Here is a 27900-nt window from a genome sequence, read left to right as displayed (position 1 = left end):
CAGACACCAATGCCTGGCTGCTCTCCAGCTACACCACAACTCCCAGGGTGCTCTGGATCTCCCAGACTACCAGGACATGCTAGGAGTTGTAGTTTCACAATGGCTGGACACAGTTTCTGTGATGAGCCAGCAACCTTCTCCTCCTCCCAGTCATGTGACCGATCACATGGCCGTGACGTCATCAGAGGCGCTTCCGCCCTCTAGTGGCGTTTGTGAGTGCCTGCACAGGATGTCAGGCTGATGCCAGTCGGTGCTTAGTGCCTGGGGTCTGGCATTGTATTGTAGGGCTATCGGCAGGTGTGCCCGCTGCTGGCAGTCATGAACAAGCAGGACCTGGCAGACGAGGCTCTGTTCCTGCTGCTGCACAATGAGATCGTGTCCTGTGTGTACAAGTCCTTGGAGCAGGGGGATGCGGTAAGTGACAGCTGGGTGACCCTGAGCTGCACGGGCTAGAGGTTGGTACTAGGAGAGCTGGGTGGCACGGGAGCCATGATGGCTGGCACCCAGCTTTCCGAGAAGCAGATATCACACGATATGGACCTATTTACTGTAATATGAACATGCCCTTTAAGGGGGGGGGGTCTGTGTCTGCCCCCCCCCCCCCATGTTGTTTTTAGGCTTTTACTGGTACAAAATCCATGCACAGAGTATTCTCTCCAGTTGCAGGTTCTGACATCTCCTTTATCAGTCGTGCTATGGTCTGTGGACCTGCCAGTCCTGAGAATGGAGGGACCGAGATCCCTTCCGTATTTCCCTGCACACGGCGCTGCTCACGTTTCCATCTTTTTTGACGGGAAGAATAGCGCAGCATGCAGCACTATTCCTCCCACCAAAGTGACAGATCCTGCGGCTGACTGTGACAAGCCCCCATAGAAGCCGGTGGGATCCGTCCTGTGTCAGGTGCATGATGGGACACGTGCTCCTCGGATAGTACGGACCCCTTTATTCTAACGAACGGTGGATCAAAGAAGTGATGTCATGTTGGCCCTAAATGCCAAGCTCCATTATGGGTGGGGTCACAGCAGTGGGATTTATGGCAGTTGTCGGAAAAGCCCCCCCGATGCTTTAAATATTACCGGTGTGTGAGTTGCAAGATATTAATGTGCGTTGCAATACATAGGGTTCATTAAAGGGGTTCTCCGGGCTTTTTACAAATCTCGTCCTTTCCTCTACCCTGTGGAATAAAGATGCAGGACCAGCATTAATGCTGGAAACTGGCCGGATCCCCATCAGATCCCATTATAGTCAATGGGATCCGGAGGTTCACAGCATTATCCGGTTATGCCTGGTACGGTGAACGCCAGCAGTCGGTTCCTCTGCCAGAACAGTCTTCTGAATTTCTGACCTCAGATGTGAACCTAGTGTAAATGCAGCTGAGCAGGAAGACTGGAGAACAAATGTGGGCGGGATGCGAGCAAAAGAAACCGCGGCGTATGTGAGCGCGACGGGGATGGCGGTATCAGCGGTTTGATGGATGGGTGGGTATTAACCAAGTGATCTTTCTTCCACAGGACAGTGGAAAGGAAGGGTTTTGTAAAAAGCTAGAAGAACCCCTTTAAAGATGCTGTATGTTGTTCAAATCTTAAAGGGAACCCGTCATCCACTATATGCTGATGTCACTGGGTGCAGTATAAAGTAGTGACAGAAATGCAGATGTCCGCGCTGTGTCAGTCATGAGCTAATAGTAAGTGGTCGCTGAGAACCGGCATCATAATCATTGCAGCCCAGGCCTTGAGAAGAGTCACATCTACCTGAGAAGAGTCCTGGTTATTCCTAATCTCCTGCTCTCTCCCCATCTGCTGATGATTGGCAGTTCTCTCCTAGAGAGAAAGAGGGAAAACTAGGTAGAAGACTGTCAGCCATCAGCAGGTGGGCAGGAGATCAGGAATAACCAGGACTCTTCTCAGGAGGCCGGGACTCTTTACCAGGCCAAGTCTGCAATGATTGTGATGTTGGTTCTCGGCAACCATTTACTTTTAACTTTTAAATGACAGACCTCTGAAATCAGCTCACCGTCTCTACTTTATACTGCTGTTAGTATGGGCAGCACAAGGTTGATGACAGGTTCCCTTTAAAGGGGTTATCCAATATCTAAAAAATATCCCCCCCCCCCAATGTCCGCGGCCCTTGTATGGATTATACTTACCTGCTCCCTAACCCGCATAGCTCCGGATCCCTGCATGGCTGCCACGCATCCCTCCGTCGCTTGGATCAAAACATCCGGGGGGGGGGGGGGGGGGTGCAGCCAATAGCAGGCTGCGACAGAAGATGAGCGTCCCCTTGAGGCTGGGGGGTCATTTATCATGCTCGTCTGTGTTTTAGACTGCGATTAGCCCGGCTTCGTGGATTAGCTTGTCAGTATTTTGAATCCTACTTCTAGTGGCTCATCAAGTGATGAATTAGGCCATGCGTCTTTGTATTCGTCAAGGCACAGGTGGATCGCGTTGAGTACTTGTTGGTACACTCACAAATTGGGTGCAAAAGTGCGGCTAAAAAAATCGCGTATTAGATAAAAAGTCCCGTATTAGGGCTCATTCACACGACCGTGTGAAGACCGTGACCGTTTTGCGGATCCTCAATACACCGGTCCCGTTCCGTGGCCATTCCGCATCACGGATGCGGACCCATTCATTTTAATGGGTCCGCAAATCCGGAGATGCGGAACGGAACCACGGAATGTAACACTACGGAGTGCTTTCTGAGGTTTCATTGCGTGTTTCCGCACCGCAAAAAGATAGAGCCGCGAACCCTAGGCAGCTGCCACACGGCAATTTGCGGTCCACAGCACGGGCTTCACACGGTCGTGTAAACAAGCCCTTAGATTTAAAAAAGTCGCAGTCATATACATTTGTTTATGTTTGTGAAAATGCGCATGTCTACCCACCAGCCCTGGAGTGGAGTAAAAATTAGATTATTATTTTTTGCTCCTAATTCATGCGTAAAAATGGCGCAGCTACATAAATAGAGGAAAAATAAATAAAAAATGAGCATAAAAAACCTCACGCCGCCAGAATTAGTCTGAAACTGAAAATTGTTGAATGAGATGCAAATGCCTTTCATTGCACTTTCATTAGTAAATGCGCCCCCCCCCCCCCTTCCCATGTCAGACTTGAAAAGACGGCAGTCCTGATAATAACCACGCAGTACAAACATTATGTCACATGTGCTATGTTCTAAATGAGAAATAAGACCCAAGTCCGATAACAGAATTTATTGCTTTTTTTTTTAACAGCACTTATCTGTTTTTAAATGGAAAAGTAATAAATGCATTTCTTTTGTAGGAAAATGGAAGGTGCATTACCAAGTTGGAAAGCATGGGTTTTCGTGTCGGACAAGGCTTAATAGAAAGGTAGGTCGGCTCTTCTGTCTAGTTGTGGTTTTAAAACGTATTTGTAAGGCCTCATGCACATGACTGTTCTGTTTTTTGCGGTCCGCAAAACGCGGATCCGTGAAAACAAAAAACAAAACTAAACGTAAGCCGCCCGTGTGCCTTCCGCAATGAACGGAACGGGCGGCCCATTATAGAAATGCCTATTCTTGTCCGCAAAACGAACAAGAATAGAACACGATCTATCATTTTCGCGGGGCCACGGAAAAGAGCAACGGATGCGGACAGCACACGGAGTGCTGTCCGCATCTTTTGCGGCCCCATTGAAGTCAACGGGTCCACATCCAAGCCGCAAAACATGCGGCTCGGATGAGAAACCAAACCACAGTCGTGTGAATGAGCCCTTAATGACGAGTGTAAAGAGTATGTGTGGCGCCAGATGCGATGCTGTAACTGCCTCACAACCCAATGGAGGACTGATGTTGCGCTGCTCTCAGTAATTTGACTTGTAGGGGTTTTCTGAGATTTTAGGATAAGTCATTTATATCGGATCATGGTTGTGAGACTCCTTGCCCCCCTGCCGATCAGCTGATACAAGGAGCAGTGGCGCGGTGGAAATGGAATGAACTAAGCTGGCGGTACGTGTCCTGGACACTTCACAGCGCATTGTAGGGTTTTTGCGGGTATCAAAATATCGATACCCAATCGATACTTTTTTCCCGATACCGGGATTTGACATTTATCGATACTAGGAGCAGCCTAGCATCAGAACATGGAGCGCGCTGACAGCTGTTCTCACGTGTTTTCAGCAGCACAGGGGAGGAGGAGTCGCTCTCTCCCTGCCAATAAGATGAGAGAGGGGCCGCCACACTGCGCCACCAATGAAAGTTAACGTTTAATACAAATACAGGTGCCGGCAGCAGAATCACATAGCCGCGATTAGCGGCAGTTAACCCCCTCAGGTGCAGCACCCAAGGGGTTAACTGCCGCTGATCGCAGCTCCCAACTATGTGATTCTGGTGCCGGCACCCACCTCCTGTATTAAAGGTTAATTATCATTGGTGGTGCAGTGTGCCCGCCCCTCCCCAGTATTAAAAACATTGGTGCAGTGCACCCCCCCCCCCCCCCGTCCCCGTCCCCAGTATTAAAATCATTGGTTGCGCAGTGTGCCCCCCCTCAACCCCCCCAGTATTAAAATCATTGGTGGCAGTGGCCACAGGGTCCCCTCCCCCTCATTGGTGGCAGTGGCCACAGGGTCCCCTCCCCCTCATTGGTGGCAGTGGCCACAGGGTCCCCTCCCCCTCATTGGTGGCAGTGGCAGCTTCTGATCGGAGACCCAGCAGTGTAATCCAGGGACTCTGATCGGTACCATGGCAGCCAGGACTGAAGCCCTGGCTGCCATGGTCATCTCCCTGCTGCTGTGTGCACAGGGCAGCAGGGACAGTGTGAAGTCCTGTTCACCCGAATAGAGATCTATTAGGGTGAATAGGACAAGGGATTAAAAGATCCCAGATTCTAGCCCCTAAGGGGGAAATGGTTATTAAATAAAAAGTAAAAAAAAAAAAAAAGTTAAAAACCCCACCAAATTATTAAGTATAATTCACCCCCTTTCCCAATTTTACATATAAAATATATAAACAATAAATAAACATTACATATTGCCACGATCGAAAAGTCCAAACTATTAAAATATAAAAGAAATTCCTATGCGGTGAAAGCGGAACAGAAAAAAACTAAAAATTAAATCTGCGCGATTCACAGATATCAGCCAAGTGCATGCCACCATGTGTGGTGTGTTTTTTTTTTTTTTTTTTTTTTTTTTTTTTTTGTTTTTTTTACTTTCACACTGGCGTTTTGGTTTCCGTTTCTGAGATCCGTTCAGGGCTCTCCCAGGCGGTCCAAAACTGATCATTTTTGCTCTAATGCATTCTGAATGGAAAAGGATCCGCTCAGAATGCGTCAGTTTGCCTCCGCTCAGTCTTTCAGTCTCCATTCTGCTCTGGAGGGGGATAGCAAAGCACTGCCTGCGGAGCCAAACAGACACACAATGTAAGTCAATGGGGACGGATCTGGTTTCTCTGACACAATAGAAAACGGATCCATCCCCCATTGACTTTCAATGGTGTTCATGACGGATCAGTCATGGCTATGGAAGACATAATACAACCAGATCCGTTCATGACGGATGCATGCGGTTGTATTATTGTAACGCAAGCGTTTTTGCAATTCGATGACAGATCCGCAAAAAACGCTAATGTGAAAGTAGCCTAAGGTGCACCACGTATATAGAGGGACAAAAATAATTATGCCTTATACAAGAGGTGCATCCACTGTGCAATACTGTCGTCGGATAGGCGACCATCCACCACCAAGTGCTGCTCCCACAGAATTGAATGGGAGCGCACCGCGCACGTGCGGCCCCTGCTCCCATTCGTTTCTATGGGGCAGACGGAAAAAGCCAAGCCAGCGCTCGCCTATTTTCGGCGGCCCCGTAGAAATAAATGGAGGGCGGCTGCGCATGCGCAGTGTGCCCTCCGTTCATTTCCCCGCTCCGTTCTCATTGTAGGTGCCCCCATTGTGTGTGATGGTAAAGCTCCTTTAAGCTTACCAGCAGCTCTGGTCAATTATGCTGAACTCGTTTCCACGTGGGTTTGACCCCACGTTTCATCAGGAGCGACAATGGTAGCAGCGGCTATACACTTAGAAAGTCTCTCCGCCACAGATGTGCGAACACCCTAGCCCCGGCGCTGTGATGGCCGTGTGCAAAATCTATGACAGAGCCCTCCCAGCATGCACTTTCTATAATACAGATGTCTTCTTATGTGGCACAAAGGTCTTTGGGCCTCCTCAGGCTCCTGGGCCCGGTAGCGACTGCTACCTCAGCACCCCCATAGCTACGCCCCCGGCCGTATGCATGAGCCCTAAAGGTGGGCATTTATTAACAAACTCATGTATATCAATCGGCCCATAAGTTTTCTTTTTGGTGCCAAAGTGTCCAGTAAGTATACTCATGACAAGATAGACCGTAATAACTGTACAACTTCAGACCGGTAGCCCTTTCATGTGTATGCCCTACTTGAAGGGGTTTTCCACTAGCCGGAACACTTTCCAGTGCCCAGAACGAAGGGGCTCCGCTGACGGTGCTGTCAGTGAGTCCTGTAATGCAAATTTCAGTGCAACCACTTTCAACATCTAATTCTTGAAAATGCATGTCCACCTAAGAGTGAAGAACCATTAAATCCTTGAGTTGTCTTCTTGTTAAAATGTTTTCGGCTTTTTCTAAGTATTATCTTCTAGGAAAGCTGAGTGGCATCTGTATAATTATGCGGTGATGCACCCCTACTCTTGTGTCCGTGCAACCTGGGTGACGACCAGTGCATTTCTCAGGAGGGTTGTCCTCCAGTCTGTCTGCTCCTCTACCCAACTGTCCAGAGTTACCGCTCAGAAAGCCGGGTGACTTTTCGGCAGGTCTATTGATTGTTCCTCCTTCGTACTAAGAAACCTCTGAAGGGACGGCTCACTTTACCCCTAATTACAACATCCAGGAGAACTCCTCTAACGGGGAACGGGATGGAAAGTGCAGAACATCAAATCATTGTTGGCACGTTGTGTTCATCTTGGTAACGTCAAACTGTTTTCTCGCCTCCTTAGAATTACCAAGGATACAGCCAGGTTCAAAGATGAATTGGATATTATGAAATTTGTCTGCAAAGATTTCTGGACGACAGTGTTCAAGAAACAAATCGACAACCTGCGGACCAATCACCAGGTGAAGCTCTCACGGCTCGCGCTGCCACCGCGCAGTTTACTTTTCCATAGGTATTCAGGGCTGTTTGCGGTCATGCATTGTGCAGGTAACGGCCGATGGTAAATACACAAGTCGTCTACAGACTAGTTTCCAGGCTCTTAGCACTGGTCAGTGCATAGAAAACAATAGCAGCGGTCCAGGAGTCGGTCTATTGGGCACATAGGACTATTTCTCAGAGGTAACTGGTTTTCCAGGATTTAGGGCCACATTGATGTAGACGGATTATTGTCAAATTATTGAGAACGAATGTTCACGTGAACACTCATTCCTGATAATTGACCCAGTGCCAATTGTTTATGTGGCACAAAAATTCACTTACATCGCCCTGTGTCAATCGGGACGGGCTGCCGACAAACAGTGAATCTGTATGGGTGGGGGGCGAAAAATGGTAGCAAAGATCATTAGTCCCCATACAGCAGCGTTCATTGCTGCATGTCAGTTCATTCCTAATTATTACCCTGTGTAAATGTCCCCTTTAGTATAAGCTATCAATCTCAAAGTGTTAAGGTCCAACTCCCAGCACCCCCACAATCAGCTGAATAAGGGGGCCGCAGTGTCCCTTCATAGTTTCACCTCTGCACAGTTTGTAGCGGCTCCTCAGACCCATTCATATGACTGATTTGGAGTATCAGGGGTCAGGCCTACACCGATCTAATATTGGACAGACCAAGTCCGGGAAGACCCCTTTAAGTACCCTTTCTTTAGGGGCATTTGGATGTCATGGCAGACCTTCACCAATACAAACAGCGCCTATCCGTTAGGGGGTCCGAATTCAAATATGTATTACATGACCGCACCCTGATTTCATTTTCATCTTGTCTGTTCTTCTCTCGGTAACACCTGGACCCCCCTCCATGATCAACTGAATGACAAGGAAATCGCCATACCCATGGGGGTTCTGATAGGACAGCATCTCTTTAAAAGCGGCAGAAATCTGTATGGGGCTTCCACAATCACTGTGTTGCGCAGCGCAGAAGTGTGGGGCATACAGACATTGTCAATCTCTAACCCCGATCTTGGACTATTCTTTACAGGAATACATGAGTAGTACTGCAGATATGGAGTCCAGGTCACTATTCTTTTATTTCCCTACTGCCCCTGCATTCCCCCGCTGTCAGCAATCAAAGCTGCACTGAAATACACCGTCAGGACTGCTGTGCTGTGCTAACATAATGCAGAGGACTCGTGTGCGCATGCACAGCAGTCCTGACAATGCATTTAAATGCCGCTCTGACAGCGGGGGAACAGGGGGCAGTAATAAAACAAACAGTGATCTGGACTCCATGTCTGCAGTGCTACTCATGTGTTACTGTAGACAATGGTCCGAAATCAGGGTGGCAGATTCCCTTTAATGCAGCAGGAATGAGTTTGCAGTTGGTAGCAACGATTTTCATAGTTACTCTCCTGATCTAAAGTAGAACTCTACATGTTCGAGATGCATTTATTTGTGCACGTCCCCAAGACTCCCACATTTGCAGCATTTGTCCCTCGGCATGTCTGGACTCCTCTTTTTTGACCTTTTTTTTTTTTTTTTTTTCTATTTGCAAAGGGAATTTATGTGCTCCAGGACAACAAATTCCGACTTATCGCCCAGATGTCTGCAGGGAAGCAGTATATGGAACATGTCCCCAAGGTAATATGATCTCCAGATCCTGTAACATATCGGCATGGAATATAAATGCGGCACCCTTCTTTACAGATTTAGTAACATGAGAGGAACAAAGGATACAGTGACAGGTAGGATTTGTGTGTATGTAGGCTCTTCGGAGGGAAGCAGAATGGCAGTGCCCGATTCAACAATCTGCCCATATATTTCATATCATTGGCTATGTGTATCTTGTATTCACCATGTAGTAAGTGCGATATTTATTCCAAAAACTGAAAGAGGGTTAGTTTAATATGATGCATTGCCAAGCCATCTGCTTAGGGGGCTCGCAAATTCCTGTCCCACTTAATGTCCTCTAGATTGGTTGCCGTGAGTGTGTTTAGGGCACTTTCACACTTGGGTTTTTCTTTTCCGGCGCTGAGTTCCGTCACAGGGGCTCAAATCCGGAAAAGAACTGATCAGTTTTATCCTAATGCATTCTGCATGGAGAATAATCCGTTCAGGATGCATCAGGATGTCTTCAGTTCAGTCTTTTTGACTGATCAGGATGGAGATAATACCGCAGCATGCTACGGTTTTATCTCTGGCAAAAAAACTGAAGATTTGCCTGAATGCCGGATCCGGCATTTTTTTCCATAGGAATGTATTAGTGCCAGATACGGCATTCAAAATACCGGAAGACTGGATCCGTCCTTCCGGTCTGCGCTTTCGCACACTGAAAAAAATAAATGCCGGATCCGTTTTGCCGGCTGACACTGGAAAGACGGATCAGGCATTTTAGTGCATTTTTTTCACTGATCAGGCATTTTTGCCGGATCCGGCAGGCAGTTCCGGCGCCGGATCACTCTGCTGCAAGCGTGAAAGTAGCCTTAAGACATTGATCCATCTAAAAAACATTTTAAAATATGCACCTTAGTACGGCAATTCACATTATTTTACCCCTGATTGCCCAGTGAGGCGCTCCTGCTTCCAGTGGGAGTATGAGTGGATAGATGGACTCTCAAGCACACCCGACTGTTTCCGTAAATCCCATAGCGGTAAATGAAGAGAGCCGCACACATGCACAGCCACCTTTCCATTAATTTTCTGCTTAGATTTAGCTGCTGTCTTGCCAAACGCATTGGGGCCCCTGTTCTCCACCTAATTGCGGGTCCCAGAGGTGGAATACAAATCTATCAGACATTTATGACATGTTCTATGGATATGCCATAAACATCCTAAGCTCGCCGTGAACATTCAATAGCTGTCGCCCTAACAGTCATTAGGCTGACATCTCTTCTCACGTACACGTTCGGCTCAGCTCAATATGTCTGTGTGGAGAGCTGAGAAAGCTGCTACCAGGCAGTTCTGGTTGTGGCTTTCCTCCACGGAGAGCAAAAGGATTGGGCGAAATTCATATTTGTCTCCCTCACATCATCCGTCAGAAGCTCCCCACACACATTAGCGTGTCGGGCAAACCTGCCGTTCTCGTTGGCTTAGGACAGGAGTATAGAGTTTATGGCCAGCTTAAAGGGGTTCTCCAGGAGTTAAGAAAAGGAAAATGCTTAAAGGGGTTGTCCAAGTTATATTTATTGATGACCTATCCTTAGGATAGGTCATCAATATCAGATCGGCGGGGGTCCGGCACCCATCACCCCCGCCGATCAGCTATTTGAAGAGAAGGCGCGCGTCGTGCCAGCCCGGCCTCCTCCTCACTGTTTACCTTCTCGCTGTTGCATCTGCAGCGGTAAGTAGGTGTAATTACACCTAACTGTCCCATTCATTTCAATGGGACGGATCGTTCCCATACACTTATATATAGGAGCGATCTGTACCATTGGAATGAATGGGACGGCTTGGGTGTAATTAGCAGATGCAACGGCGAGAAGGTAAACAGTGAAGAGGAGAGACTGTGCTGGCACGGCGCGCCTTCTCTTCAAACAGCTGATCGGCGGGGGTGCCGGTTATCGGACCCCCACCGATCTGATATTGATGACCTATCCTGAGGATAGGTCATCATTAAATATAACTTGAACAACCCCTTTTAAATATAAATTTATAATAAATATATTCCCAAATACCTTTCATTAGTTATAATGGCTCGTTTTCTCTAGGGAGCAGTCATCAGGGGAAATAAAATGGCCGTTGTCTCATCTGAGACGGTGGGGGCATATCACTAGGATATGCCCCCATTGTCTGATAGGTGCGAGTCCCACCGCTGGGACCCGCACCTGTATCGAGAAAGGAGCCCTGAAAGTGGTGGAGGGCACACTGTGCATGCACAGCCGCCCTCCATTCATTTTCTATTTGTCCGCCGAAAATAGCTGAGAGCTGGCTCTGCCCCAAGAAGTGAATGGGAGCGGTCGTGCGCGGTGCGCTTCCATTCACTTTTATGGGGAGAGCGCTTAGTGGTGACCAGACCGGAGTCCTCCAGCCACCACTTTGGCCTGCTCCGTTTTCGATATAGGTGCGGGTCCAAGCGATATGCCCCCATTGTCTCAGATGAGCCAACCTCTTTAAGTCTAGAGCGTTAGCAGGCTGGCACCACCACTTCTTTCCCAGATAATCTTGTCCTTACAGTTCATACTACTGATCCTTCACACCAAACATATGGTTTTCAATAGATACAGACAGTCAGTAAGAGTAAGTTACCTGGTTAATACATGATTAATGTATCAGTTAGTTAAGACCATGTATTACTCTACCCCCTGGGCAGGGCATGCAGGCTATGTTGGACCCCTAGCATTTACTAACTGATGCCAGTGACCCTGCATATAGATGCTTCTCATCAAAATGTTGACTAAAAAAGATTTTATTCACCGTCTTATTTTGTTTATTACTTTTAGTATTTGGCATTCACGTGTGGGTTAATTCGAGGAGGTCTATCGAATTTGGGAATAAGAAGTATTGTAACAGCAGAAGTCTCAGTAATGCCTGCGTGTGAGTATATGACCCTTCTTGATGCGTATTTCCAAAGCTTATGGTTTATGTTTTATTAGTACTAGTAGTGTATGCACATTTACCTTGCATTATGTTTTCTTTACTTGCTGAAAGTAGGTCTCGATGGGACTATCCTTCCAATCTTCTTTTTTTTCTTTTTTTTTTGCAGTGGTAATTCTTTACTGTCAGGAGGTTTGGCAGGCTGGCATCACCACTTCTCTCCCAGATAATCTTGTCCTTACAGTTTATACTTCTCCTTTGGAGTGTTATCTGATCCTTTCATTCTGTCATCCACCCTTTGTCTGTTAGTGTACCTGAGTTGTTAAGAAACTTTGCATAATAGCTGTACAATCATAACTGTGAAGGAAAAGTTATGTTTGAGCTTCCCTAATGTTGTTTTTCAGCCAAATTATTCCTTGCTTCAGCTGCACAGCTAGATGCATTTCACTCAGAAGCAGGGGGCGCCTCTTTTATAGAAGTCTACCAGCACTGTACCGGTATGACGTCCTTTCCTTTACTTCCCTCTACATTTGTTTTCAGCTCTGGAGCTCACAGAACAGATAAGAAGGGATAAATCATACTTACAGAAACACATCAGCCTCCTGTGATCATCAGAAGCGGTGTAGAAGCCGTTGTTTTATCAGGATCTCAGCTAGCGCTGACATGCCCCCCCTTCCTCTCAACCATCTTCAATGTCTCTGTTATCAGGGACGGATCTTCACTGACAACAGGCAGAGGACTGCAACTTAGGTGGCAGTGAGACCCCTAGTGGTCATGACTTTGCATCTTTTTTTCAGCTGGATGCTGGCACATTTTTTTAATGAAATGATTTAGAAATTAGCTAGTTGCACCATTCTCTAGTAAATTTAATTGTGTGAAAGTACAGTGACTCTTTAAGGCTGGGTCTACACAGCGATCATAGCGGTGACACCTCACACAACCAAATATCTCTGTGTAGCAGTGCAGCTATTAAACTGAATTAGCTCGCAGCACAACTCGCAAGTTGGTGTGACCCCATAATCGTAAAAAATCATTTCTTTTTTTTTTATTTTTTTTTTTTTAGATTATATGGTCACAATAACTTGTGTGATTCTTCCACGACCCTTTTCAGAGATCTTTGGTTGTGCAATGGGTTTGTGGTCAAGATCTCCATGTCACCCTAGTCTTAAAGGGGTTATCCTGGAAAAGATAATGATTACTTATCTTCAGGGTAGGTCATCATTATCACATCAGTAAGGAGGGGGGGCTCCAAGTCCCTGCATCCCCGCCGATCCGCTGTGCTCTATGGTAGGCTCCTGGCAGCTATTCCAAGGACAGCGCCGGTATTGCAGCTCAGCCCCTTTGACTTGAATAGGGCTGAGCTGCAGCTAGGCCATGCAACGATATACAGTGATGTAACTGGCATAGGTAGAGGCTGCAGCGGTCAAGGCCTCTTCTAACAGCTGATCGCTGGGGGTCCCAGGTGTCTGATACTGATACCGCAGATCTGATACTGATGACTTATCCTAAGGATAAGTCCTAAATGTTTTTTACTGGATGACCTCTTTGAAAAGATACTTTACTGCAGTGCAGCTGGTTTGGCCACTAGATGTCAGCACTTGTGAGAATTGCAATACTTTATAACTGACTGTCACATACTTTGCCGGTTGCTAAATATTTGCTTCACACTAGTCTTCGAACATCTGTGCAATTCAGATGAAGAAAGGCCACGGCACTCTACTTTTGAGTCAGTAGTCTTGTCAAATCCGTGTCCTGATGCAGGCCTGGGAGCTTTTGTACATTTATTCAACAAGCAGATGTACATAAGGGATGATTAGTTACAATTGGTGGACTTACTGTAAAAGGGCCCATACACATTGGGTAAATGTTGGTTGAACCTTCTCATCTTGGCGCCTAATAGGTGTGAAGAATATTGTAGGCCAGGCAACACTTCTCTGGATTTCTGGGAAAAAGATCTGCAAGTTACCATATCTTAAGGTGGTTTTACACTGCCCGATATTGGGGCAGATTATTGGGAAGGAACGTTCCTGTGAACACTCGGTCCTGACAATCTGCCTCTCTAAATGTGCCACCAATGAATGAGTTAGACTCTCATTCATTGGGTGATCCTGTCGTTCATGCAGGCACACCAATTTTCGTTTCTGGGCAGCAGATTTTGCAGATCTGCTGTCCAGAAACACTGATTCTTCCTTCCCAAGATTTGGCTGTTACATTGGGACGTGTAAACCCGCCTTTACATCTGGTGGCGTGAGAGATTAAGCTTTCTTTTCCTTGTGGAAGGAAAGCAAATTTGCGTATCTTTTTCTTATGTTTTTTTTAAAGGGTTTGTCCAGGCTTTTAATATTGATGACCTATCCTCAGAATAGGCCATCAATATCTGATCAGCTGTATGAGGAGACGGAGTGTGCAGTGTGCACTTGCCCTCTCTTCCTGCTGCTGCTTTGCCATAGACGGCAGCATCAGCAGGAAGAGAGACAGGAGACAGCACGTGCACACTACGCAAGCCGTCTCCTCATACAGCTGATCACAGAGATGCCGGTGTCGCTGATCTGATATTGATGACCTATCCTGAGGATAGGTCAACAATATTAAAAGCCCGGAGAATCCCTTTAAGGCCGGGTTCACTGAATAGTAGCAACTTTGCCATCTCTTTTTCTTTCTCCTTCTCTCTCTTTTTCTCTCTATCTCTATCTCTCGTTGCGAATTGACTCGCTCATCTCTATCTCTATCCCTCGTTGCGAATTGACTCGCTCATCTCTAATTTTCTCTATCTCTCGTTGCGAATTGACTCGCTCATCTCTATCTCTCGTTGCGAATTGACTCGCTCATCTCTATCTCTCTTTCTATCTCTCGTTGCGAATTGACTCGCTTATCTCTATCTCTATTTCTATCTCTCGTTGCGAATTGACTCGCTCATCTCTATCTCTATCTCTTGTTGCGAATTGACTCGCTCATCTCTATCTCTTGTTGCGAATTGACTCGCTCATCTCTATCTCTTGTTGCGAATTGACTCGCTCATCTCTATCTCTATCTCATGTTGCGAATTGACTCGCTCATCTCTATCTCTTGTTGCGAATTGACTCGCTCATTTCTAATTCTCTTTCTCTCTCTCTCTCTCTCTCTCTCTCTCTCTCTCTCTCTCGTTGCGAATTGACTCGCTCATCTCTAATTTATACCTAAGTATAATGTTATGTTCAGAGTCAGACTTGTACATGAAAAATTGCATGATCAGGGTTCAAATCCAATATCGCTCACGTATTTAAAAACTTGTCAGGACACGATAGCCTACATGCGCGCTCTAATTCTTCCATGGAATTCATCAGGTTTTCACGCGATTTACCCTTTGCAAAGTGTAGGGTGAAATCTGCATCTAATCTTCAGTGGAAAAAGTTGTCCCAGGGACCATAGACCTGCTGTACTCTGACTTGTCTCAATGCTATGGTACATACATTATCCTGCAGTGCACATGGTGATGTCTTCTCCATAAAATCCACCCACAGAGATGTCCTCTGCATGTCGTCAGTCGCTGTTAAGTTTACTACAGCAAATGATATTTTTGCGAACCTGCCATGAACTGGTTTCTCTTTTTATAGGTAAATTCCAGGTGATGATCCAGAAGTTGTAGCACGTAAAGGAGGAATTCCATCGACGTAACTGACTGTACGAATCAGAAGACCTTAAGTATCTTTGGCTCACGTAAAAGATGATCACCTTCTTACCATCAAGCCTTTGAGTCATCCAGAGCCTGCGCCTTGCACAAGTCTTAAACCCTAAAACCAGGATGTCATGAGATAGTTTAAGTCTTACCCATCTAATGGACCACACGAGAACACCGGACTATGTACACAAGCACATTAACATATCCTGAACTCATAAGAAGCCTTCAATTACATCTCTCAGCAATGTGGCCTCCTGCCTCCACTGCCTATGAAATGCGAGTGATGGAAGTTGCCTAGTGAAAGGTAAGGCAGACATAACAATGCCTTATTCTTGGATGTTCTGCCGTCCACTACCTTTAAAGTATATTCAATCTGAGCCTTTGACATTGCACCTCATTCTTCAATACTAGGCCCAGGCCTCAGCATTTGCAAAGGTTGATAAGACCCAGGTTCCTAGGGACCAAGTATAATCTAAGTTTCAGAATCATTGCCTGTAGCCCACCTTCCCCATAATAGCCAAATTCCTTGGAGATGAGCGACAGCCAGGTGGATCGTAGCTAACGTGTCATCAATATAAAGAAATATTTTCCCAAAACGCAGCAAACTTTAGTTATGGTGGGCTTTTTTCTGCCATTTTTCCCATAGGCTTCTCTATTCACTTGAAAACGCCATAAAAAAGTTATGTAAAATGCTTTAAATTCACAAAAGAAAAAGTGTGAATGTGAACTAGCCCTAAGGCTACTTTCACACTTGCATTGTTTTCCGGTATTGAGATCCAGAAGAGGATCTCAATACTGGAAAGAAAAGAAAAACGTTTCCGCTTAGTCCTCCTGCATTCTGAATGGAAAGAGATCCGTTCAGGATGCCTCAGGATCAGTGATGGTCAGTTCGCAGTGTTCGCCAGTGAACACATGCGAGCTGCCATCTTGACTCACAAGTCCGGCGATGCACAGGTTACCTGTGCCGGGAGCCGGTCTGAAACAAATGCGGTCACTGGGAGCAGGCAGTTCCGATGAAGGCCCCCGGCGGCTGTTCTCGGAACTGCCTGCTCCCGGTGACTGCATTTGATTTCAGACCGGCTCCTGGAACAGGTAAGCGCTTACCTGTGCATTGCCGGACTTGTGAGTGGCAGCCCGCATGTGTTCGCTGGCGAACACTGCGAACTGGCCATCACTGCTCAGGATATCTTCCGTTCCGTCAGCATTCCATAGTGTGAATAGACACAAAACCGCTGCAAGCTGCGGTTTTGTGTCCGGTCAGAAAAATGGGGGAAAAAAAGGATTCGGCACTGAAAACAAAGAAAGTCAATAGTGAAGGAATACGTTTTTTATGGAGCCTAAGAAAACGGATCCGGCACCCATTGACTTTCAACGTATTTAGTGATGGATCCGTTTTTATTTTTTATTTTTTTTATTTTACACAACCGCATCCTAACGGAGCGGAGCCATCCTGATGTGCTAAATCAAAATGGATCCATTTAATTCCGGTATTGAGATCGTCTGGCGGAGCAGAAAGTAGCCTAAGCATGTGACTGACTTTATCCATTGACTTATGTTTTTGTTTTTGAAAGATTTTGAGGCTCAGAAGAACAAATGATCCTCAGAGATTATATCTTCCAGTCACAAGGTAGAGATAATCATATATATATATATACTTACTTGTCTTTAACGATATAAAGATGTGACTACATCTGCATATTTCAACTAAACTAGACTTTGTGCAGTAAGCGGTTTTCCCCTCCCCTGGTGCAGAGTAGGGAAGGCAGATAAAATAGGAGCCGTTTTTGCTTTATTTCCTTTATTATTAGTTTTATTATGTGATAGTGACACAGCTGGTTATTTTATTGGTTTAATTTGAATATATGGTAAAAAAAAAAAACACTCAAACTGGTGGAGAAGAGCTATGAGTAAAATCATGGTCCGCTGTGCTATAGACCAGTGCGCCTATGGCCTAAAAAAAATTACCAGTGATCTTACATTAAATTATAAAGTGATTTATTGCTGAAATGAAAGCAAATATGCCAGGTGCAGTATAGGGCTGCAACGAGTACTTGATCAAATCGAGTAATTCGACACAAAAAAATCCTCGATGCAAATTTTTTGCATCGAGGATTCGTTTGTGTCACGTGACCACGGAGCGGGGGTGAAGCGATTGCAGGAGTCGGCACTCTCCATACCAGTATGACCATCCCTCAGGCAGCTGCTCCCAGCCAATCCCAGTGCTTCTCTCATACATACCTCATGTGAGAACAGCCATAACAGGCCCACCGATTGGTTAGAGGTAAGACAAATGCTGATTGGCTATAAACGGATTGGGGGCGGGGCTTAGCACAGCCGGGAAGTGTAGTGGTTTCAGGTTAGTGTGGCTTGCTGTACATTACTGGGGCTGGTGACTACCTGCAGTGCAGCACCCTGTGTGCTGCTGTCATGGGGTTGTCACCATTACTGCCTGAGGTAGGTGATGCTTTGTGTTTGCATCATACAATAAGCTAATGTTAAGGAAGCAATCTGTGGCCTTAAATGCACTACAAAGCCCAGCAAGCCCTCAGCTATTTATGCCTTGCAGACACTGAATTGATATTGTATTGTAAGGTGGGGGAATTATTGCCCCCTGCAGTATAATGTCACCATTTGCCCCGCCCCATGCAGTATATTGTCTCCTTGGCCTCAGCCACCCCATGCAGTGTAATCCTCCCCATATAGTATAATGTCACCTTGTCCCCAGCCGCCTCATACACTATAATGTCACCTTGTGGCCCCATGCAGTATAATGTCATCTTGATGGCACTGGGGTTGGGGGAGAGCTGATGGCACTGGGGTGGGGGGAGAGCTGAAGGCACTGGGGTGGGGGAGAGCTGATGCACTTGCGCTGATCGCACAGGGGGGAACGAAGGGTTTTGATGGCAGGGGGTCTGATGTGTTTTTATAAAGGGAAAACAGTCTATAAATTTTTTTTTCTTAGAGTGCTCGATTAATCGTAAAAATAATCAGTAGAATACTCGATCACTGAAATAATAGTTTACTGCAGCCCTACTGATCAAGTTGTACCAAAGCATTTATGATAAACAAGTATAGGAACACTGAATTTGATTATGCTAAATTGCTGACAACACTGGGTAGGGGCTGGGGAGAAATGGCAAAACATAACTTTTGTGGAGCTATTATTATCAGGAATAGTAAGAATATGAGGTTTTATTCTGACAGGTTCTGCTTCTGCAAGTGCCCAGGATGTGGAACTTTACTGTGACGTGCCATCTGCACTGAGCTCCTCCACAGCCCCGCCCCTCTGCTCAGTGACAGCTGTAGTGGTCTCCCGGTTGGATGCTACAGCTGTCACTCTACCTTCAGTGCACTTGCAGGAGCAGAATCTGGCAGAATAAAAGTTCATATTCACGCTACTTCTGCTCTCTCCTACTCTTTAACACTGACATATTCAACAACACAGCAGCGTGCGTGCGTGACCTGTGTCTCCTGCCAGAAATATGAAAGTGATTTTGGGAGACTGCTGACAAATAGGTGATTGGGTTACCCAGACAATTATATGGCACCAGAAGCCTCTTCTTTAAAGAGGCGCTGCCATCTCTTCTGGTTTTAGTAAATACTCTCATTCCCCATGTAATAACAATTTTGTAGCATCTATTCTTATGACTCTATGATGTGCCATTCCTGTATTATTCCTGCTAGAGGTTATTTAAATAAATTGCCAGCAGTTTGCAGTAAAAGTACCAGTAGCTGCTGATGTCGGACTGTACAGGGACACACCCCAAATGGTAACACCCACCTGTACCTTTACTGCAAGCTGCTGGCAATTCATTCATAGCTTCTAGTAGGAATAATAGAGGTATTGCACAACAAAGTCATAAGAATAGATGTTCCAGAATTGTTATTACATGGGGAATGCAAGTAGTTACTAAAACAGACATGTCAGGAGAGGTGACGGCTCTTCTTTAAAAATTTCTTTGCAAAGACCTCTGGCGTTGTATGTGCCAAGGCTGCATCTTCCACTCTCAGTATTACCCTTGTGGCCGGAGACATGGCTTACACAGTCATCGGAGGTACACGTTATATATCGTGTACAGAATAGACTGCGATGCACAGTGTATATCTGTATCAGAATTATACAGTACTGTCATGCCATGGAACAACGTTTTTATACGTTTCTGCACACGTTGCTCGATATTTTAGTTTTTAGTGTTTATATTTTGTTTTTTTTAGCTTCAACAAGCATATTTCCGTTCTCGTGAAGGTGCTGTTTGGTTCCATTGTTTACAGGTTATTTATAATGGGATGATAGGTGTCCATTAAAGTAAGTTATAAGTGATTAAGGAGGCTTCTTCCTATAATTATGTGGAGGAACACTATTGTGTGTTTTGTGGATGGGGTTCTCGTATAATGTTGTTTTCCTGCTCTATTGCTTGTGAGGTGGATAAGGGCACATGTAAAAGGAATAGGGTTTTTCCAGTCCGGAGTCACCAGAGCATGATGGTAAAATGCCCTTCAGTCCACTTGCTGAAGCCGTGGTAGTGCGCCATCCATATGGCCTATTAGGGCATAGAAATATCTATATGGACCTTAAAGGGGTTGTGCAGGGGTTTTATATTGATGACCTGTCCTCAGGATAGGTCATCAATATCTGATCGGTGGGGGTCCGACACCCTGGACTTGTGCCGATCAGCCATTTGAATAGTAGGCAGCTCTCCGTGCATTTGAATGGAGCGAGTCCTTGTAATTGCACTGCGCCGCCGCTACAGGGAAGACAACGTGCAGTGTAATAAAGTTGAACCAGCGCTTTCATGGAGCGCCACCTCCTCTTCAAACAGACACCCGGCACCCCCGCTGATCAGGTATTGATGACCTATCCTGGGGATATCTAAAACCCCTGCACAACCCCTTTAATATAGCATATATGAAATATGGATGTGATGTGTGTATATCCATATACTTTTGGTCATCAGAAGAACCCTTGCCCGTATGCCCTGTTAGCACATTTGGATGCCATAGAGTGGCCCTCTGCTCGGGTCACCCCCATTCTAATAAGCAGCTCTTTTGCGGACTACAGCCATTCATGTATTACATTTGAATTGCTGCAGAGATAAAGGTGCCATCTTTCCTCAGCAAAATCAAGTGTTTGTCAAGATTCTCGGGAGCTGGACCCATGGTGATCTCTCCATTAAAGCTAATTGTCTATGATAGGACAACAAACCCTTTAACAGGGAGGGCTCAGCTAGTGCTTCAGATGTAGGATTGAGCGCTACTGCCCTGCAGGTGGGCCCATATAATGTAATAGATAGGAGAGACTTTAAAGGCTAAGAAACTTTCTATTTGTCTTTGTTAAAATTTTCAACAGTTTTCCTCTACAGCAGGCATCTCAAACTGCGGCCCTCCAGCTGTTGCAAAACTACAACTCCCAGCATGCCCCGGACAGCCTACAGGTATCAGCCTACAGCAGGGCATTGTGGGATTTGTAGTTTTACAACAGCTGGAGGGCCGCAGGTTGAGATGCCTGCTCTACAGCTTTCACTTTCAGAGCATCTGCAAACTGCTTCCTCTCCGCCAGAGAACTGCTCCTATGGCTCACTCTGTTTATGAGCTGTCAGAAGTTTGGAGATGAGGGCTGCAGTTTGTGCTGTCTGCTCTGAAAGTGAAAGCTATAGAGGAAAAACGGTTGAAATTTTTTGAATACCAATTGAAAAAATGATTTTTATCCCAATAGGATGGGATTGGAATAGTTAAAAAGAAAAAAAAAATGCCCCCAAAGTGTCCATAGCTTTTAAAGATATTTTACAGGGAAAGAAGAAATACCGCCTTGTAAGAACATTGCTATATTGTATCGTACCATGTATAGTGTTGCACCATTGATGATTAAGATGATGAGTTTGCTATTGTGCTTGATGTTTTTACTTGCGATAATCATTCTCTGCTTTGTGGATGTCAGGTCATTACCATTACCTTCCTGCAACATTATACTACTTTTTGAAATACAGTACAGTAAAGCAGTCCCACAAGAGGCAGAACTTTCATTAAAAGGGCATCTGTCAGCAGTTTTGTCCCTATGACACTGGCTGACCTGTTACATGTGCGCTCGGCAGCTGAAGGCATCTGTGTTGGTCCCATGCTCATATGTGCCCGCAGTGCTGAGAAAAATTATGTTTTAATATATGCAAATGAGCCTCTAGGAGCAACGGGGGCGTTACCATTACACCTAGATGCTCTGCTCTCTCTGCAACTGCCGCGCCCTCTACAGTTTGATTAACAGGGCCAGGTGAGATCATGTTTTCACTGCCTGGTCCTGTCAATCAAAGTGCAGAGGGGTGGCAGTTTCAGAGAGAGCAGAGCATCTAGGTGTAATGGTAACGCCCCCTTTGCTCCTAGAGGCTCATTTGCATATATTCAAACATCTTTCTCAGCAATGCGGGCACATATGAACATGGGACCAACACCGATGTCTTCAGCTGCCAAGTGCACATGTAACAGGTCAGCCAGTGTCATAGGTACAAAACTGCCGACAGAGGCTCATTAAAATCTATAAGGAGGGCCTGACCTCTTTGAGCAGTAGAAAAACTATAGAAAACAGTCTGAGTCCTACCATTTGTACACCTTTGCATGATTTTATCATATTTGAAAATGTAAATTGTGCCAGTATTATGCTGTACCTTATTATATGCATGTTTTATTTTTAATTTTAACAGAAGGTGTGTTTCAAATGTACGAATACATGAAGTAGATATTGGGAAAAGGATCCTAGAAATCATGATAACTCAATCTGTATATATTTATTTTTATCAAATTTGAGAATATTAAAAGCAACATATCAAATATCGGCCTATTGTATTCTTTCTCACTGAAAACTTAAATTCTAAATGAAGCCGAAGACAAAATAAAGTGTATGTCTGACTGTCGCTGATGTCTGTGTTACATTTCCTTCTAGAACTCCTCGTGATTTGTCTGCTTGGTATGTTTTTGGTGTGCTTTACTCGCCTGTGCAGACTGTATGTTTCTTTCATTGGGGTGAGGAAGACTTTTGCTGGGCTTTTTTCCATCTAAAACAGTGGTACCCAACCATTTTTCGTCTGAGGGCCGCACTAGACTTGGTATAGATTTTGCGGGCCGGAACCAGGTAGCTTTGCCAGAAAGAAATGCAAACGCTGTGAGGGGGCACGTGTGAGCATTACTACTGTGAAGAGGGCACATATCTGGCATAACTACTGTGAGGGGGCACATCTGTGCATAACTACTGTTAGGAGGGCACATATCAGGGTATAACTACTGTGAGGAGGGCACATATCTGGGTATAACTGCTGTGAGGAGGGCACATATCTGGGTATAACTGCTGTGAGGAGGGCACATATCTGGGTATAACTGCTGTGAGGAGGGCACATATCTGGGTATAACTGCTGTGAGGAGGGCACATATCTGGGTATAACTGCTGTGAGGAGGGCACATATCTGGGTATAACTGCTGTGAGGAGGGCACATATCTGGGTATAACTGCTGTGAGGAGGGCACATATCTGGGTATAACTGCTGTGAGGAGGGCACATATCTGGGTATAACTGCTGTGAGGAGGGCACATATCTGGGTATAACTGCTGTGAGGAGGGCACATATCTGGGTATAACTGCTGAGGAGGGCACATATCTGGGTATAACTGCTGTGAGGAGGGCACATATCCGGGCATAACTACTGTGAGGGGGCACGAGTGAGCATAACTACTGTGAGGGGGCATATATCTGGGTATAACTACTGTGAGGGGGCACATATCAGGGTATAAGTACTGTGAGGAGGACACATATCAGGGCATAACTACTGTGAAGAGGGCACATATCTGGGCATAACTACTGTGAGGGGGCATGTGTGAGCATTACGTATGTGAAGAGGGCACATATCTTGGCATTATTACTGTGAGGGGGCATGTGATGTATACATGTGTGTAATGTATGTGATGATCACACACTGCACTACATACATTACACACATGTATACATCACATACTGCGCTGTCACCTTCTTCTGCAGGTCTACCTCCATGTCTGGTCTTTAGGCTTCAGTCAGATCCTCCACCGCCATACTTACGCCGTGTGCCCGACACCACCAGGAGCTGGCCCCTCCTCCATTAATCTCCCGCCGGCTTCTCCTACAGCAGGGCGCTCTATCTCCAGTGCCCGCCCAATCTTAACAATCAGGGGCGTAGCTAGAAATGACTGGGCCCCATAGCAAAAAAAAATTATGGGCCCCCCCTCCCGGATCTCCCACATACCTATCGGACCTCCCGCCCTTTCCAGAGCTCCCACCCAAACACCCCAACATCCCCAAAGCCCTCCCTAGATCCCCCTTCAGTGTCGTCCACAGATATCCCCCCCCCCCTTCAGTGTCGTCCACAGATATCCCCTCCCCCTTCAGTGTCGTCCACAGATATCCCCTCCCCCTTCAGTGTCGTCCACAGATATCCCCTCCCCCTTCAGTGTCGTCCACAGATATCCCCTCCCCCTTCAGTGTTGTCCACAGATATCCCCTCCCCCTTCAGTGTCGTCCACAGATATCCCCTCCCCCTTCAGTGTCGTCCACAGATATCCCCTCCCCACCCAGAGCCGCTTCCTAGCTAATTTAATCACTGCACTTGCCTCTGTATAATTGAAGAGAAGCGCCGTAATCTCGCACAGGCGCACTGGCAGAGGCCAGGAAGACGGTGCATGTGCACTTCGATGCCTCTGCCAGTGCGCCTGTGCGAGATTACGGCGCTTCTCTTCAATTATACAGAGGCAAGTGCAGTGATTAAATTAGCTAGGAGGCGGCGCTGGGCGGGGAAATTGCGGGCACAGGCAGCATCGCTTTGCTGCCTGTGCCGTTCGCAGCGCGCCCTGCGCTGATAAAGTCCGGTCACTGTGCGGGCTGCATGACACGGCTTCGCGGGCCGCAGGTTGGGCATCACTGGTCTAAAATAACTGATCTCAGACAGAAATTGATAAAATGGATGTCAAATGTGCATAGCGGATGCTTAAAATACAGGATCCATTTTTTTTTCTTTTATGATCAGTCAGAAGAACAACTTAATAAACCGTGATTTGAAGTTGCTCTAATATGTTTTAGCTTAAGTGTAGAAAACCTCTATTCTCAACATGGCTCAACCGTGTGGATCAGCAGAAACAAAAAAAAAGCCACTATGTGACCTACCTTTAGCAGTTTAGACTAACCTTTTTGCCACCAAATATTTCCTGTTTTTTGTGTAAAAAAAAAAAGACAAATATGTCTAAAATTGTTTTATCACATTTTTTTATGTACCCTCTCCTCCTCCTTTATATGTTTTATCCTCCCTTTAGCTTTGTCTGATTTTTCTTCCAGCGACTTGATTCCCCTTGTTGGTGAGCTCAAACCCCTTCCATGTGTACAACAAAAAGTACAAAGATGTAAAAATGATGGTCTTCACAAAATAAACAAAAAAAGCCTTTTAGGTAAAAATAAATACAAATAAAACTCCAGAATTGTTATTTCATGCTGAATACAATGTGTCAGGCGAGGTGGCAGGTTCCCTTCAGCGAAGACAGAAGCTTGTAAAACGTGTTTTATTTTACTGTAAATTCAGAGATTTAGTTTTAATTACGGTACCTCTTTAGTTGTAATGAAATACTGGCAGATCGTTTTCTTACTTTCAATATTTGTGACGCAGTGAAACCATAAATATATTTCATTGTGTAACATACGTGTGTGTGAGAGAGACACAAGTCACACAGGCTTCTGAGATAATCTTGAAATAACCACAGAACAGATTAAAGGGAACCTGTCACCGGGATTTTGTGTATAGAGCTGAGGACATGGGCTGCTAGATGGCCGCTAGCACATCCGCAATACCCAGTCCCCATAGCTCTGTGTGCTTTTTTTGTTTAAAAAAAAAAGATTTGATACATATGCAAATTAACATAAGAGTCATATCTTACATGTGTGACCAGAGAAGAGTCATATTGTCAAGCTCTGACTCATCTCAGGTTAATTTGCATACATATCAAATTGATTTTTTTACACAATAAAAGCACACAGAGCTATGGGGACTGGATATTGGGGATGTGCTAGTGGTGATCTAGCAACCCATGTCCTCAGCTCTATACACAAAATCCTGGTGACAGGTTCCCTTTAAATTAAATTAAATCCCCACTTTTGCATAATACTATCTACGGTATGTAGCTCTACAATTGTTATAAAATATATTCATGTTTCATAGAACTTTCATTTGTTCAACTTTTTTTTTTACAGTATGGAAGTAGAAAAAAATAAATGTCCTGCTTCTTCTTCGAAATAATCAGCAAGTTGAGTTGACGGGTCTATTTCTCTTATTAAAGGGGTTCTCCAGGAATTAAGGAAATACTTAAATATTACTTTATAATAAATATTTTTCAAAATATCTTTCATTAGTTATAATGGCTCGTTTTGTCTACGGAGCAATCTTCAGGGAAACAAAATGGCGGCCGCCCTATTAGTACACACAAAATGTGTCCTAATCACACACAGCACTAGATACTTCACAACACTGAGCTAAAGAGCTGCCTCATCCTCCTCTCTGCTCTGCTTGTCAGGGATAATGAATCTCTGTAGGAATGGAGTTCATGAGGAGACATGAAGTACAGAGGACGGACAGGACAGACTGTGGTAATGTGGGGCTGTGGTAATGGAGACTCCATACAAGAGCTGCTGCTCATTATCCACATCCCCACCTCCTCTCTGTACTTTATGTCTCCTCATGGACTCCATTCCTACAGAGATTCAGCTGAAGATAAAATATAATATTATATCCTAATAATATACCCTGTCACATCATTGTTAATGGTTTGGTGGTTCCTCACAAGTCTTCATTTACATTCCAGGAGCGATCTTTTTAAAAACTGCAGCCAATCACAGCCTGCAGCAGTGATGCCAGTAAGTAAAGTACATGACTGCTCCTGGAACAAAGAACAGTGGTAGAGCATTTGAGCATAAGTGCTGAGCGGCAGGGTAATTATGATTTATTGGGTTTTTACACTGAATGTAAATAAGAATCATTTTGACAACTTGTTAGCTGCCCATATTCTGGGCGATCTGCATTTAATTCTGGAGGTTTCTGATTGTCCTTCCAGAATTAGTAGCTTCGTGGAGGTCATGCGGCTGCAGGGGTAGGGAGCCCATTTTCCAAGAAAAGCGAGGCTCCCCATTGAGAAGGCAGACTTTTTTTTTTATTTTTTTTATCCCTGTGATGCTTAATCGCTGTGCATACAGATCAGATAACTGCACAAGCTTCTGGGTTTGAGCATACCCTGATCAGCGCTGCAGTGCATGGCAGGTAGTTGCTGTTCTCCTTTAACTATGACCACAATAAAAAATATAAAAACATATAATATTATTTGCCACCACAGGTTTTGTATGACATTTATGTGGAGTACAAAACACCACCACTAGTCCTACCCTGGTGATGGTAAATGTTATCCCCTGTTTAAAAAAGTCAGTAATTGAAAGGGGGTGTAATTAAACAAAATGTAAAGTGAATTAAAGGCTATGTGCACCTTTTGATGTCCATTTTTTTTATTTTTTATTGTTGCATTGTACTAATTTTAATCATTTTTTCAATTTGTCTGTGTTAAAAATATTGAGCTGAAAGAGGAAATCAAAGAATTGATGTCCCCCTTTGTGCAAACCAAGTGGTATCTGGAAGCAAAAGTTACGGGCACACTAGGACTACTTGAGGTATAGGAGAGAAGTCACATATAGAATCATGAGGTAGAAGGTCTTCAGAGGTGATGTTTAGGATCAACATGAGCAACCTGTGTTGGGGGGTATAAGAACTGACATTATTATCTTTATCAAATGTAATCATATGCTATAAAAGGATGTACATGATGTAATATGTCTGAGACATAGTTGTATACTGCATACAATGTGATTTCTTAAATGTATGCTTTTTGCCTTTTACATCCAAATAAAGAAAGTTATTAAAAAAAAAAAAATATTGAGCTGTTTTCCCTGCTCAGCTTTGAGTTTATCTAGTAGCTTGTTCTGAATTTTCTCTATGCTCTGTCATTCAGGGAGCTGACGGGCTGCTTATCTCTGACCTTATAAACACTCATTATAGCTCAGTTCTTATGTTACTGATATGAATGTGGCCTAAATAAGTGTTTATTAGCCAGTTTGTTTAGATGCATTTTTGGCTGCTATGATAATAGTGTGTGCCACCGAAGGCAGATGAGTAGATTGACCCACTGTGGCATCGGGTTTCCCTCCACATGTGTGAAACAGTACCATCTTACAATCTATAGGTTTCACCAGGGTACAGGCGTTTTGGATTATAGAGTAGACTAACTTCCATAAGGCTGTCAATGATTGGCACCCCCATAGGCCAGGGTATAGATCGGAATTTTGTTCGGAACATTTTGGGCATTTTGTTTGTCTGGCATGGAGACCGAAGGAGGTAAATTAAAAGCGTAAATTGCCCTATGCATGATTTTTAACTGAGTTTCTCTCCAATTTTCATATATGATATGTTTTCTAAAATCTGATCATCCGCTTATAATCTCTTTTCCCACCTCTAGTTCCCCCAACTGTTGTGCCCAACCTTTAAATATTGTG

At 45.0% G+C, this 27900-nt stretch overlaps 1 protein-coding gene across 2 annotated transcripts; it reads left to right on the top strand.

Annotated features, from left to right (window-relative positions):
* The first annotated feature begins 224 nt into the window (after positions 1-224).
* TRAPPC6B (trafficking protein particle complex subunit 6B) lies at positions 225-27900 on the top strand. Of its 2 annotated transcripts, XR_006387079.1 has the most exons (7): positions 225-414; positions 3282-3349; positions 6980-7097; positions 8686-8769; positions 11568-11661; positions 15255-15623; positions 27864-27900. XR_006387079.1 is itself a non-coding variant. In XM_044272418.1 (6 exons), the coding sequence occupies exons 1-6, from the start codon at positions 319-321 to the stop codon at positions 15284-15286; spliced, it is 492 nt and encodes a 163-aa protein (XP_044128353.1). In that variant the 5' UTR covers positions 225-318; the 3' UTR covers positions 15287-16169. The 2 variants fall into 2 exon arrangements, 1 of the variants encoding a protein (XP_044128353.1); XM_044272418.1 differs by lacking the exon at positions 27864-27900 and having other exon boundaries at positions 15255-16169.

Source organism: Bufo gargarizans, chromosome 11 (assembly GCF_014858855.1).
Source record: "Bufo gargarizans isolate SCDJY-AF-19 chromosome 11, ASM1485885v1, whole genome shotgun sequence".
Taxonomy (NCBI): Eukaryota; Metazoa; Chordata; class Amphibia; order Anura; family Bufonidae; genus Bufo; species Bufo gargarizans.
Note: the sequence above shows the minus strand (reverse complement) of the source record. Positions and strands in the feature narration are given on the sequence as shown.